General features: G+C 43.5%; 1 protein-coding gene across 1 annotated transcript in view; it reads right to left on the bottom strand.

Annotated features, from left to right (window-relative positions):
• SGIP1 (SH3GL interacting endocytic adaptor 1) overlaps window positions 1-14466 on the bottom strand; it is a 178772-nt gene that overhangs the window by 151724 nt on the left and 12582 nt on the right. The window contains exons 2-3 of the mRNA XM_065409303.1: window positions 4840-4847; window positions 1955-1999 (exon numbers count right to left, since the gene is read on the bottom strand). Of these exons, the coding sequence (XP_065265375.1) occupies window positions 1955-1999; window positions 4840-4847 (53 nt within the window). The remainder of the gene's footprint in view (window positions 1-1954; window positions 2000-4839; window positions 4848-14466) is intronic.

Here is a 14466-nt window from a genome sequence, read left to right as displayed (position 1 = left end):
CATTTCTCTTTTCTCTGTAAGACACAAGGTAAGCAACCTGTGTAGGATGCATCTTTTAAATCCATATTAATGCTGTCCATAAAGCTCAATACAGGCCTTCGTTTAATTCCTCGCTTTAGTTTAGGCAGCACTTTGATAAGCTTATCAGAATGGACCGAACTGACAGTCTGATGACACAGTGGACTACACTGCAAGGGGAATCAAAGGGTTACATTAGTGTATCATCTCCAGAGAACACACTTTAACCATATAATTCACTAGAGAAATAGCCAGGGGGAAAATACAATCACGAGATTTGCTAAACAGTACAAGGAAAGTAGTAAAACTGAACAACTTCTATTTATTCCTATGAATTCTTCTTGAAATTAAGCCACACTTTTGTGAAATACATATGTTGTAAACAGCAAATGATCTAAATTTACATGTTTTTTTCAATCCTGCAACAGCCTAAGTGTCTCGCTACCAAACACACACACACACACACCCCCTGCAAAAACACAAACAAAAAATCCAACGACCCATAGATGAATTAGAGGTAAAGGAAAGGATTTGAGCCTCAGGCCATTAAAGACTGTGTTTTTGAAAATTATACCTGATACTAGTTTATATCTATATTTTAAAGTTAAAGAATCAGACAGCAATAGCCTTAATTCTTTTAATAGCTAAATACCCCCCCAAAAAAGTTATGGAACAAAATAATTATTATGTGCAAATCAATATGCACTATAGGATCCAATTTCTGTAAATTTCAAAGTAAATATTTAAAAATCAATCCTCAAGATCTTTGTTCAATATGCAAGATACCTACATAACTATTTTCATAGTTGATATGAGTACCATAGCAGATTGTAATCTTTATAGTTAAACCTATTTTAGATTCAAAATCCTGCCTGTCATCCTTAGAGAGGCCAGTATTTTTACACCATTGTATGGTGTGAAAACCAGAAGAACTGCAGTCTCAGTACAGCTGCCGATACATGTCCTGATCAATTACTGTATTGGAGGTGGTCCATTCCTATCTTTATCCAAGGGACTGTAAAATGATTAAGAAGAATCTGATTTTAACGACCATGAAGTATCTACTCTATTGTTTTATAGTTCCTTTTCCTAGTATCTTGCTCAATAAAGCATAAAAACAGCTTTATATATGGTTGAGTAAAAAACGACAGGTTGAAATATGTTCAAGAAACAACAGGAGGAGGCTTTTGCCATATATGCCCAGATTTGCATCCTTCCGACATTCCTATAAGTATCTTATGTCCCCCAGCAGGCCACATTTCCTTTGCAGCCCTTTCATTTCTTTCCGAGTCTCAAATACATAAATAAAAAATAATTTTAAACATTTTAAAAAGCCTGCATCTTCAATCCAGAGACACTTCATGGCAAATATCACCTTGAGTTCAAATGCATTTGGTCCCCCTCAAACAATTCAGCTGCATACCCTTAAAACTAGATTGTGGGCAAACAAAATTCTATCCTGATAAATTTTAAAGAAAACCTACAGAATCTGGCCTGGGCAACCTTTTCAATGACCAGCCTTGTGCCAATGTCAGATTCAGAAAGTGAATTTCCATGTAAGTGATCAATTAACACTTAATCAAATGAGCTTAATGCGAAATACCCCATATTCACATTTATTTTGTGATCAGGACATTTCTACACTACTATGAACCATTGTGAATGCTTCTGTTTTATCACCCTGAGAGGATCAGGTTAAATAGAAATGTGCATATCTTGAACACCACACACAGTACTGAGGATTTGACTGCAATAATCTAAACATGCTGCATATTATATCATCATTTGCAACATGCCAGTTCTGAAAAAGCTTCCAGACGTTTTTTAGGAGAAACATACAATTCCTTCACACACACACAGCACATTTTCCTGCCCCCTCCATTAATGCGTTTAAAACTCTAGGAATACTGCAAGACATACTCAGAAAATAACCTACCTTCCATCATGGTGGCAGAATTGCATTCCTCAATTTCCAAGAAGCCTGAAAAAATACAGGAAAATTTGATTCCAGTTACCAGATGCTTAATGTAAGTCCTTAAAATAAATGCTTTAGATCCCTGATTTGTACATCAGCCGGAGCAAAATGAAAAAGAATGCTAAGGCGAAACACAGGCCATGGATGCTGCTGTATCCATATCACCTACAGTATCACAGAAGGATGCTGAAAGAGAAAGGGAGAGAAAGAGAGTTGGCTTGGCTCACACGCCTGCCAGCGTCTCAGCCAATCCCTCCTGCTCTGTACCTCGTCACATGGTAGCTTGCTTGCATCTCCTGACACAATACCCCTCGAGAACACAAGAACCCATTTCCCATTTTTCCCCCCACTTTCACCAAACGCATAACCCCTTTTCGTACCTTGTGACGCACTTCCCCTCTTTATAAGCCTATTGCAGCAGCTGGGTGAACAAGATTAATTATCAGCCACTGTCAGATTAAGAGAGGGCTCTGCCGTGAAATGTGCACATAAGCAGGACTGCAAAAAAAAAAAAAAAAAATCAAGTCTGAATAAATAATCAGATTTTACTAGCATTGTATGTGTCCCTCCATTCAGTGCAATTACATTCTAATAATATCAGTGCATTCAGAATGTCAGTTTCTGTATATCTCTGAAACAGAGGCTGTAGCTTTGCTTCACATTAGTGTCTGCTGATCCCTCTTCTCTCTCAGCTATTCAAGAGAAAATCAATTGGACTGACGTCACATCATAAACAATTATCCCCAAAAGGATGATGCAGAAGAAATTTCATCCAGACCGCCTTCAAGACAGCCTTGGAATTAATTTCGCATGAAGAGCATCAGAGCCAAAGAGCAGGGAATTGCCATTAAAAAGAGGAAACAAAAGACACACATAAGGGAGTGGGGCTCTCAGATCAGGCTGGAAATGCATGAGGTCAGGGGAGGGAAAAACCAAAGCTACGGATAGCAGATTGCAGCCATTCAGCATGTACAACCCCTAAAAACAGAAGCACAACCTGTATTAGCTTCAGCAGTTATCAGAGTCATCTCTTAATTATAGTATTGTGTGTGAAATGCTCAAACAAGCTTTTTTTTTTTCCTGCCAAGCATGCTGAAATCATCCTTCTACAGGATTCCACTTGAGTCTGATACCGTAAGCTGAGAAAGCGTTCTCTCTTAGAGAAGCAAACTGCTACCGCTCATGAATTTCTCTGCCATTTATAGCTACCTCTGGATTTTCTATGGGACCCATCACTCCAGTATCTGAGTCAATCCTTATCTCTGGTCATGGTGTGCGTTTTTTTAATGTCGCCGTAGTAGTTTTCTGCTATGCAATTTTAAACCAAGTCAGATGGGTCAGGATAGAATTTAACCTTTAAAAAAAAGGGGGGGGGCACAGAGAGATGATTGAGAGATTTAACACTTTTAGAGCAGTTATCAGACATGTTACTGGAACTATACAGGTTATATTCTTGATGCACCTAATGAGGTGTATCTGACGCAGAAAAGGAATTTTTGCTAATAAGAAAATGCTTCCAATTCCCCCACACTTTGTGCCAAATATGCCATTTCCACAACTGCAGGAAAAGAGAGAAATCTCTCACGTCTTCATTTGGAGCATTACTACTTGCCATTTCCTTCCACTGATAGGCAAAATTTTGGCCCAAGGCTGCATAATTAATCTGCTCTGGTGCAGAGGTCAGCCCACAGGCAGCATGTTACAGAATCAAGGTCTTAGAATGCAGGGTCTTTGGGGTAGAACCCGGGCCTTAGTCTCAGTCAGTTTATTTAGTTAAGTGTCTTAGGTTAAGAGAGGACAGTGACTGTAAATGCCAAAATAGTTGTTTAAATAAGGGATGGATTGGGAGAGGGAGTCTCAGCATGCCTGACCAACTCCAAGATACCCCTAGGCCATGCCGTCTGCCTGACACAGTGCAGCCCCAGGAGGTGCAAGTGTTCCGTGCTGCTCTTTTAGAATTTCTCCAACGAGGTGGGGCATTTGTATTTAATGAACACAGGGTTTATTATAAAAGGAGAAAAAGAAATACATGAAAATCAATCAGGCAGAAGAAAAAACGTTTAACACAGTAAGATCTTCCATTTCTTATATGCATACCTGCTTTGGGACCTCTCTCCACTTGCCTCAGCTTGTGACGATTTCCTTGACTTTTACAGACAGAAAAGCTGCCCTCCCAACCCCTAGCCAGAAATCTAAAGAGGCGGCTCCCAAAAGTTTTCCATAGCATGGACCACACTTTAGTAGGGAGAACATTCCCCTTCCATTAAACAAATGACAACCGTGCAGCAACTACAGCACAACTCAAGTAATACTAGGAAACCATGTAAAATGTATTTAGCAGTCTATGAATGCCATGTAGCAGATGGAAATAAGGAGTTAGCACCTGCAGATTACCAGCAAGTGATCCACTGAGCAGTGTGGAAACACTGACCTAAAGGAAAGAGGAGTGGCACAGTTATTTGTATACCCCACAAGCTTACAATCTAAGTAGTCAAGACAGACGGATGGGTGAGGAGAAAGGAAGTATTATCCCTATTTTATTGATAGGAAACTGAGAAACAGAAAGATTAAGTGACTGCCCAATGTCATTTAATTTCCCCATTCCTGAGCATATAGGTGCTGCAACTAGGGGTGCTGGGCATGTTACCGCACCCTCTGGCTTGAAGTGGTTTCCATTACATACAGGGTTTACAGTTTGGTTCAATTTTGGTAAATTTCCTCTATGCCCACGGTCATACAGAAAATTTGTGGCAAAGACAAAGTATTGAACCCAGATCTCCTGGGACCCAGCCCAATGTCCCAACCGGAAGGCCATCCTGCCACTCACCTCTACTTTAGTCACTCACCAAAACACCTACAAAATTTAAATTAAATCAAGTCTTTTTTAAAACTAAAATCAAAATTCAAGTTCTCTGTAAAAGCCCAGAAATCTTTAATCTCACCCCTCTTGGCCTAAAGAATTGATTGGCCAACAAACTCAGCCTGGAATAAACCTAAAACCTCCATTTTCTAATACTTTCTCCAGGAATCCTGCTACATTTAAAGAATATTACAAAATATGCGGAGAGTGGAGAGAATAAACTTGGCAATAAAAGACAACAGGGAAAAAGGAGGAGGATCCGGGGAACTACAGGGGAACTCACCTCAGTCCCTGGAAAAATCGTGGAGCAGGTCCTCAAGGAATCAATTTTGAAGCACTTAGAGGAGAGGAAAGTGATCAGGAACAGTCAGCATGGATTCACCAAGGGCAAGTCATGCCTGACTAACCTAATTGCCATCTATGATGAGATAACTGGCTCTGTGGATGAGGGGAAAGCAGTGGACGCGTTATTCCTTGACTTTAGCAAAGCTTTTGATACAGTCTCCCACAGTATTCTTGCCAGCAAGTTAAAGAAGTATGGACTGGATGAATGGACTATAAGGTGGATAGAAAGCTGGCTAGATCGTCGGGCTCAACGGGTAGTGATCAATGGCTCCATGTCTAGTTGGCAGCCGGTATCAAGCGGAATGCCCCAAGGGTCGGTCCTGGAGCTGATTTTGTTCAATATCTTCATTAATGATCTGGAGGATGGCATGGATTGCACCCTAAGCAAGTTTGCAGAGGACACTAAACTGGGAGGAGTGGTAGATGCTGGAGGGTAGGGATAGGATACAGAGGGACCTAGACAAATTAGAGGACTGGGCCAAAAGAAATCTGATGAGGTTCAACAAGGACAAATGCAGAGTCCTGCACTTAGGACGGAAGAATCCCACGCACTGCTACTGCTAGGGACCGAATGGCTAGGCAGCAGTTCTGCAGAAAAGGACCTAGGGGTTACAGTGGATAAGAAGCTGGATATGAGTCGACAGTGTGCCCTTGTTACCAAGAAGACTAATGGCATTTTGGGCTGTATAAGTAGGAGCATTGCCAGCAGATCGAGGGATGTGATTATTCCCCTCTATTCAGCATTGGTGAGGCCTCATCTGGAGTACTGTGTCCAGTTTTGGGCCACACACTACAAGAAGGGTGTGGAAAAATTGGAAAGAGTCCAGTGGAGGGCAACAAAAATTATTAGGGGGCTGGAGCACATGACTTATGAGGAGAGGCTGAGGGAACTGGGATTATTTAGTCTTCAGAAGAGAGGAATGAGGGGGGATTTGATAGCTGCTTTCAACTACCTGAAAGGGGGTTCCAAAGAGGCTGGATCTAGACTGTTCTCAGTGGTACCAGATGACAGAACAAGGAGCAATGGTCTCAAGTTGCAGCTGGGGAGGTTTAGGTTGGATATTAGGAAAAACTTTTTCACTAGGAGGGTGGTGAAGCACTGGAATGCTTTACCTAGGGAGGTGGTAGAATCTCCTTCCTTAGAGGTTTTTAAGGTCAGGCTTGACAAAGCCCTGGCTGGGATGATTTAGTTGGGAACTGGTCCTGCTTTGAGCAGGGGGTTGGACTAGATAACCTCCTGAGGTCCCTTCCAACCCTGATATTCTATGATTCTATGCTTTAAATGAACAAATTGAGAGGGGTAGAGTAAGCAAAATCTTTTCGGAGGTTGTGAGCTTTAGACTCCCATACAAAGTCATTCTGATAATAGCACAGTGTATCATAGGATTATACTACAGCACTGATCATTGGGAACTATTGAGCACTGTGTTTTATGAAAGCTTCACAAATACACAAACATCATAACGTGCATATTAAATACTGAACTTATACTGCACCAGCATCCAAAGACCCCAATCAGAGTTGAGACACCATTTCACTAGACACTGTACAGGGACATACAAAGACACCATCCCCGCCCTGAAGAGCTTATGGCTCCCGCATCTCATTTCTTACAATATCTGTAGCCTAGCTTCTGCTGACACTGCCTTTGGAAATGCTACAGGAGTTCAATGCTGTCTAAAGTTACCCTGGATGCTTTATTTAATGTACTCAAGTTTTTTGGTTCTATATAATAATTAAAATGGGCAAAGCAATTAAGATGCCATTGAGGCAGCCAGTTAAATATGAGGAAGGGGGAGAAGGAAATGTCAAAGATTGGCCTTGAACTTGGAAGACTAATGCTACAACCAAGTGTTCTTTAAAAAAAAAAAAAAAAAAAAAAAAAAAACCACCACGGGTAATACGCCACATGAACAGGTAAGAATAGCCTTGCATGTGGTTTGATAGCTGTTCTTTATCCATGTCCATTCCAAGGTGGTGTACTTGTACAGCTGGGACATACTTGGGCCTGGTCTACACTACGACTTTAATTCGGATTTAGCAGCGTTAATTCGAATTAACCCTGCACCCGTCCACACAACGGAGCCATTTAGTTCGAAATAAAGGGCGCTTAAAATCGTTTTCTGTACTCCACCCCGACGAGCGGAGTAGCTCCAAAATCGATTTTGTCAGTTCGAATTAGGGGTAGTGTGGCCGCAATTTGATGGTATTGGCCTCCGGGAGCTATCCCACAGTGCACCATTGTGACCGCTCTGGACAGCAATCTGACCTCTGATGCACTGGCCAGGTAGACAGGAAAAGCCCCGCGAACATTTGAATTTCATTTCCTGTTTGCCCAGCGTGGAGAGCACAGGTGACCACAGATAGCTCATCAGCACAGGTAACCATGCAGGCCGATAATCGAAAAAGAGCACCAGCATGGACCGTACGGGAGGTACTGGATCTGATTGCTATATGGGGAGAGGATTCAGTGCTAGCAGAACTTCGTTCAAAGAGACGAAATGCCAGAACTTTTGAAAAAATCTCCAAGGGCATGAGGGAGAGAGGCCACAATAGGGACTCAGATCAGTGCCGCGTGAAAGTCAAGGAGATCAGACAAGCCTATCAAAAAACAAAGGAGGCAAACGGTCGCTCCGGGTCAGATCCGCGGACATGCCGCTTCTACGCCGAGCTGCATGCAATTCTAGGGGGGGCCGCCACGACTACCCCACCTGTGACCGTGGATTCCGAGGCGGGGATAATCTCATCAGCTACACCTGAGGATTCTGCGGAGGGGGAAGAGGAGGAGGAGGACGAGCTTGCGGAGAGCACCCAGCACTCCGTTCTCCCCAACAGCCAGGATCTTTTTCTCAGCCTGACTGAAGTACCCTCCCAACCCTCCCAAGCCAGTATCCAAGACCACGACCCCATGGAAGGGACCTCAGGTGAGTTTACCTTTTAAAATATAAAACTTGTTTTAAAAGCAAGGTTTTTTAATGATTATTTTGCCCTGAGGACTTGGGATGCATTCGCAGCCAGTACAGCTACTGGAAAAGTCTGTTAACGTGTCTGGGGATGGAGCGGAAATCCTCCAGGGTCATCTCCATGAAGCGCTCCTGGAGGTACTCCAAAAGCCTTGCCACAAGGTTTCTGGGCAGTGCAGCCTTATTCCGTCCTCCATGGTAGGACACTTGACCGCGCCATGCTTGCAGCAAGTAATCTGGTATCATTGCATGACAAAGCCTGGCAGCGTATGGTCCCGGTGTTTGCTGGCATTCAAGCAACATCCGTTCTTTATCTTGCTGTGTAATCCTCAGGAGAATGATATCGCTCATGGTAACCTGGTTGAAATACGGGAATTTAATTAAGGGGACAGAGGTGGCCGTTCCTACTGGGCTGTTTGCCTGTGGCTGAAAAGAAATCCTTCCCTGCAGTTAGGCGAGCGCGGGGCGGGGGGGGGGGGGATTGTCCCAGAGCTTTTCGTGTTTGGCTAGCAGGGATCTTCCCTGATACCAGCCACGCGGTGGGGGGAGGGATAAAGCGATCATCCAGAGAATTGGATGGGGGGGGGGGGGTTAGTTTGTTTTCTGCTGCTGAAGGTTAACAGGAAAACCGCAGTACTCAACGGGCTTTGCTTGGTATGTGGGAAAGGAGGGCGCAGAAGCTGAAAGACAATGGCTTACCATGGCTGCATGCAAGCCGAATTCTGTTGCCCAGACCTGCGTCTGTGATCTCTAGCAGCAAAGCCACAGGCACTCAATATTAAGAGGCAAAATGCGACCTTGCACAGAAATCACATGTGCTATGTAACGTGAATAGTGTTGGTCACCGTGAAAGAGTATAAGCATTGTTCTGCAAAATGTATCTTTTTAAAAAATTCTCTCCTTTTTTCCCTCCCTCCAGCAGCTGCAAATTCTTCAAGCCTCCCTCCTCCATCCCGAAGGCTATCACAGATAAGGCGTCGGAAGAAGAAGACGCGAGACGACATGTTCGCAGAAATCATGGAATCCACCCGCAGTGACAGAGCTCATCTGAATGAGTGGAAGGACACGGTTTCAAAGTATAGGAAAGAAGCCAGTGAACGTGAGGACAGTAGGGACCAACGTGAGGACAGGAGGGACGCTCGAGATGAGAGGTGGCGGCAGGAAGATCAGAGGAAGCAGGATGCAACGCTGGGGCTGCTGCGTGAGCAAACAGACATGCTCCGGCGTCTGGTGGAGCTTCAGGAACGGCAGCAGGATAACAGAGTGCCGCTACAGCCCCTGTATAACCCCCCTCCCCCCTCACCATGTTCCATAGCCTCCTCACCCAGACGTGTAAGAACGCCGGGGGGGGGGGGAGGCTCCGTACACCTTCCCATTCCACCCCAGTGGACAGACCAAGCAAAAGGCTGTCATTTTTTTAACCATTTTTTAATGGCCTTTTCCTTCCCTCCTCCCAAACCCCACCCGGGTTCCCTCCCTCTTTTTATAATCTATGAAGAATAAATGATTTTTAAACGATAGTGACTTTATTTGGTTTGAAAGCAAGCTGGGGGAAGGGGGAGGGTGGGTTCCTTACAGAGAATGAGTCAATAAAGAGGGCGGGTTTTCATGAAGGAGAAACAAACAGAAATTTCACACTGTAGCTTGGCCAGTCATGAAACTGGTTTTCAAAGCTTCTCTGATGCACACTGCTTCCTGGTGTGCTCTTCTAATCGCCCTGGTGTCTGGCTGCGCGTAATCAGCAGCCAGGCAATTTGCCTCAGCCTCCCACCCTGCCATAAAGGTCTCCCCCTTACTTTCACAGAGATTGTGGAGCACACAGCAAGCAGAAATAACAATGGGGAGATTTCTTTGGCTGAGGTCAGAGCGAGTCAGTAGCGAGCGCCAGCGACCTTTTAAACGGCCAAATGCACATTCTACCACCATTCTGCACTTGCTCAGCCTGTAGTTAAACAGCTCCTGACTCCTGTCCAGGCTGCCTGTGTATGGCTTCATGAGCCATGGCATTAAGGGGTAGGCTGGGTCCCCAAGAATAACTATTGGCATTTCAACATCCCCAACGGTTATTTTCTGGTCCGGGAAGTAAGTCCCTTGCTGCAGCCCTTTAAACAGAATAGTGTTCCTGAAGACGCGAGCATCATGAACCCTTCCCGGCCATCCCACGTTGATGTTGGTGAAACGTCCCTTGTGATCCACAAGTGCTTGCAGCACCATTGAAAAGTACCCCTTGCGGTTTATGTACTGGCTACCCTGGTGCTCCGGTGCCAAGATAGGGATATGGGTTCCATCTATCACCCCACCACAGTTAGGGAATCCCATTGCAGCAAAGCCATCCACTATGACCTGCGCATTTCCCAGAGTCACTACCTTTCGTAGCAGCACCTCAATGATTGCTTTGGCTACTTGCATCACAGCAGCCCCCACAGTAGATTTGCCCACTCCAAATTGATTCCCGACTGACCGGTAGCTGTCTGGCGTTGCAAGCTTCCACAGGGCTATCGCCACTCGCTTCTCAACTGTGAGGGCTGCTCTCATCTTGGTATTCTGGCGTTTCAGGGCAGGGGACAGCAAGTCACAAAGTTCCATGAAAGTGCCCTTACGCATGCGAAAGTTCCGCAGCCACTGGGAATCATCCCACACCTGCAACACTATGCGGTCCCACCAGTCTGTGCTTGTTTCCCTTGCCCAGAATCGGCGTTCCATGGATAGAACCTGCCCCATTAACAACATGATCTCCAAAGCACCGGGGCCCGCGGTTTGAGAGAATTCTGTGTCCGTGTCCATGTCCGTGTCCATGTCCTCATCACGCTGGTCGCTGCGCTCCCGCCGCCGCCACCTCCTCGTCTCGTTTTTCTGGTCCTGGCTCAGCATAAACTCCACGAGAACGCACGAGGTGTTTACAATGTTCATGACTGCTGTCTGGAGCTGAGCGGGCTCCATGCTTGCCGTGGTATGGAGTCTGCAGTGTTCACCCAGGAAAAAAGGCGCGAAATGGTTATCTGCCGTCCGTTGCTTTCATGCAGGGAGGGAGGGAGGGGTGAGGCTGTACCCAGAACCACCTGCGACAATGTTTTTTGTCCCATCAGGCACTGGGATCTCAACCCAGAATTCCAATGGGCAGGGGAGACTGCGGGAACTATGGGATAGCTACCCACAGTGCAACGCTCCAGAAATCGACGCTAGCCCCGGTACATGGACGCACACCGCCAAATTAATGTGCTTAGTGTGGCCGCATACAATCGAATTTATACAATCTGTTTCCCAAATTCGAATTATCTAAATTCGGATTAATCCCGTAGTGTAGACATACCCTCATCAGATAACACTTTTACAGGCTTTGGAGGTATTTCAGCAGGTGAGGAGAGAATTCAAAAAAGGGCTGCTAGAAGGTTAGCCTCAGCAGCCTTTTCTCTAAATAGGTTGAACCACTGTGCCTGCAACCTATGTGGCCTTTTCCTAAGACAGGTCAGCAGCTCACCTCATCCAGCATTCATGGCCTTTCATCTGGTTACATCAACTTGCTGCGTATGCAGCATATGTGACCTAACACCTTTTCTCTGGACAGGCCAGCCCATTATGCCAGGTGTGTTTTCTGACTATCAGAGCTCATTATCATAAGTCAAATTACCCATGGGTACCTTATCATCAGAGAGGACCTGTATTTTTCCAAAAGGGTTCAGAAAGTGCCAGTAGTTCATTAATTCACTTATGCTGTGTGCAACCAACACAGCATACCAAATCTATTATTTACCTACCTTCATTTATCTTGATTTACACACACACACACCCTAACATCTACACAGTTGTCTGTATAAAAAGGTATTTGCATTTATTTTTAAAATATGCAATTTAACTCTCCATGCACTATACAGACTGCAAAAAAATTAAACTGATCTAGTTTAAAATCAGTGGGTCATCCCTGGTATAGCTTCCATACAACTCGACTGTGTTCAGTGGAGTTACGATCAGGGATGCATGTCCCATTTAGTTTAACAGGACAGAAAATGTTAAACCTGTCTGCAGAGCCACACTGTTAAATTCTTAACCTTTGAAATAATTACACCTTTGAAATAAACTAGCACCATTTAGCAGAAGTGCTGTTGCACGCATTCAGTGTTGTGTGACTATATTTCCAATTTGGAAAATTCAGTCCTACAATATATATCCTGTTGCTCTCTCTCTAAAACACATGGTGCCTTATTTTGCAGGATTTATATTCCTATCAATATTTCTAAAACAAGTAAAAACAGGCATGACTTTTACTGCAAACCTGTCTCCCATGCTGGGTAATAGGCCAATAAATTATATTTACTGTCTGTAGGGTTATAGAAGCAGCCTGGGAGAATTTGTCAGAGCTTTATTTCTGAAACTTACAGTGGTCTCCATATTACTTTGGCATTTATTACATTAGTTTAAGGAGGGCACTGGAAGGTGACAGCATCAGTTATTTTTGCAGCATGCAATGCCAATATTAGTTTACAGAGGAGACAGCGTAGCCTAGTGGATAGCGACTCAGGGGACCTTGGGGCAGTTCCTGGCTCTATTATTGCTTTGCTTGATGACCTCAGGGAAGTGACTTCCCTTCTCTGTGCCTCAGTTTCCTCACCTGCAAAATGGGGATAATCACACTGACCTCCTTTGTAAACAGCTTTAAGAACTATGGATGAAAAGCACTATATAAAAGCGAAATATTATTATATGGTTTTTTCAACACCAAGGACAATCAGTGCCAAACCTTCGTAACATAAACGGCTAGGGACAGACCCCAAGAGGTCCCAAGCACCTGCAATTCATGTTGACTCTACTTATAGTTGCAGATGCTCAGCATCTCACAGGATCAGGACCTAACATGCAGTACATGACACTGAAAGAGTGCCCATCTGTGTGAGATAGCTATAAGCAAGTTCTTACATTTTAATCTGCTCTTTTACAATTTTTTTTTTAAATAAATACTATTAAAATCCATGCATTAGTCAAATTAGCTAAACATCCTCCTACACTCGGGGTGCTCTACAAAACTTAAGACAATAATTCATACCAAAATTTTAAACTGTAACTCATTCATCAGATTGCCCCAAATTAACCCCTTAAACAAGGAAGTCCATTAACAACTCCATCCACGCGCCTCCTTCCAAAATGCCCATAAAGTTAATAAATCCAGTCTCTGATGGACCAAACCCAAAGATCCTGCACAGAGCATGCCCTGCCAGCATGCTACTCTTTTAAAGTAGCTTAGCTGTAATTATTGTCAAGTCAGGATTTCACAATATTTTAAAACTGTATTTACTGATATTTGGATAGCAGAAGTGCTTGAATTTTCATTTGGACCCTTAAGGAAATGCTTTTGCAGCTTATATATAAGCAGCCTAAGCTTGACTGACTGGAAAAAAAGAAAATGAGTCATACAAACACATTACTCATATCTGAAAATAAAGTCATGCTTTAGGTACACGTGACAGGCCCCTGTTGTAGCCCGTGCATGCCTGACTCCTCCTATGCTATTTGCTCCCAGTGGTTCTCCCCATATGGCTTGATAGACAAGGTACCTTCTGGACACTGACTGCCAACTACAAGGAGCTTTAGATTCTGAATGGAGAGGGATTTGCTAAATAAAGCTTAAATCCGTCAGATTCATCCCCAGTCAGGATATGGCAACAATAAATCCCATCGTATTAATGGAAATAACTAGGTAGCCAATGAATTGTTTACATATTAGCATTCAAGGTTTGACAACCATTTCATTAGCATATTAGCATTCAAGGTTTGACAACCATTAAATCCATAATTTAAATGTTTACTAAAAATAAGCTCATACATTTATGCTAGTTTAAATGAAAAACAGAACCTTTATGAAAGAGGCCTTATGCGCTGAATGTCTAATTAGACATGAGAAGCTGTAATTAAACAGATTTCATGATTCCTCCCCATTTGCTTGGAAAACAGATTTCTCACGATTAGTGACCATTTGTGCATTCTGATAAGAATACCATTGTGCAGAGTCTGGTTTTGGATTTCTACTGTGTAGTACTCTGCAGACTGATATTCATTTGCCTTGGGTTATAAATTACTGTAGGCAAGGGATTTTAGTTTGGCATTTAGTGTACTGTGGATCATGAGATTTACATTTCACTATAAGAATTAAAAAGAAACTATCTAGGTTGGGATAAAAACATTGACTAAAGTGGCACTTTAAAAAAAAAAAAAAAAAAAAAAAAAAAAGCTTGTTTCAAATGGTTTCTGTAATGTGAACTAATTTGTTATTGTCTGTGCTAGAAAAAACATCCTCACTAGAACCCTTTTATCTA

This window comes from Emys orbicularis, chromosome 8 (assembly GCF_028017835.1).
Source record: "Emys orbicularis isolate rEmyOrb1 chromosome 8, rEmyOrb1.hap1, whole genome shotgun sequence".
Taxonomy (NCBI): domain Eukaryota; kingdom Metazoa; phylum Chordata; order Testudines; family Emydidae; genus Emys; species Emys orbicularis.
The sequence above is the reverse complement of the archived record's forward strand: the minus strand, read 5'-3'. Positions and strand labels throughout refer to the sequence as shown.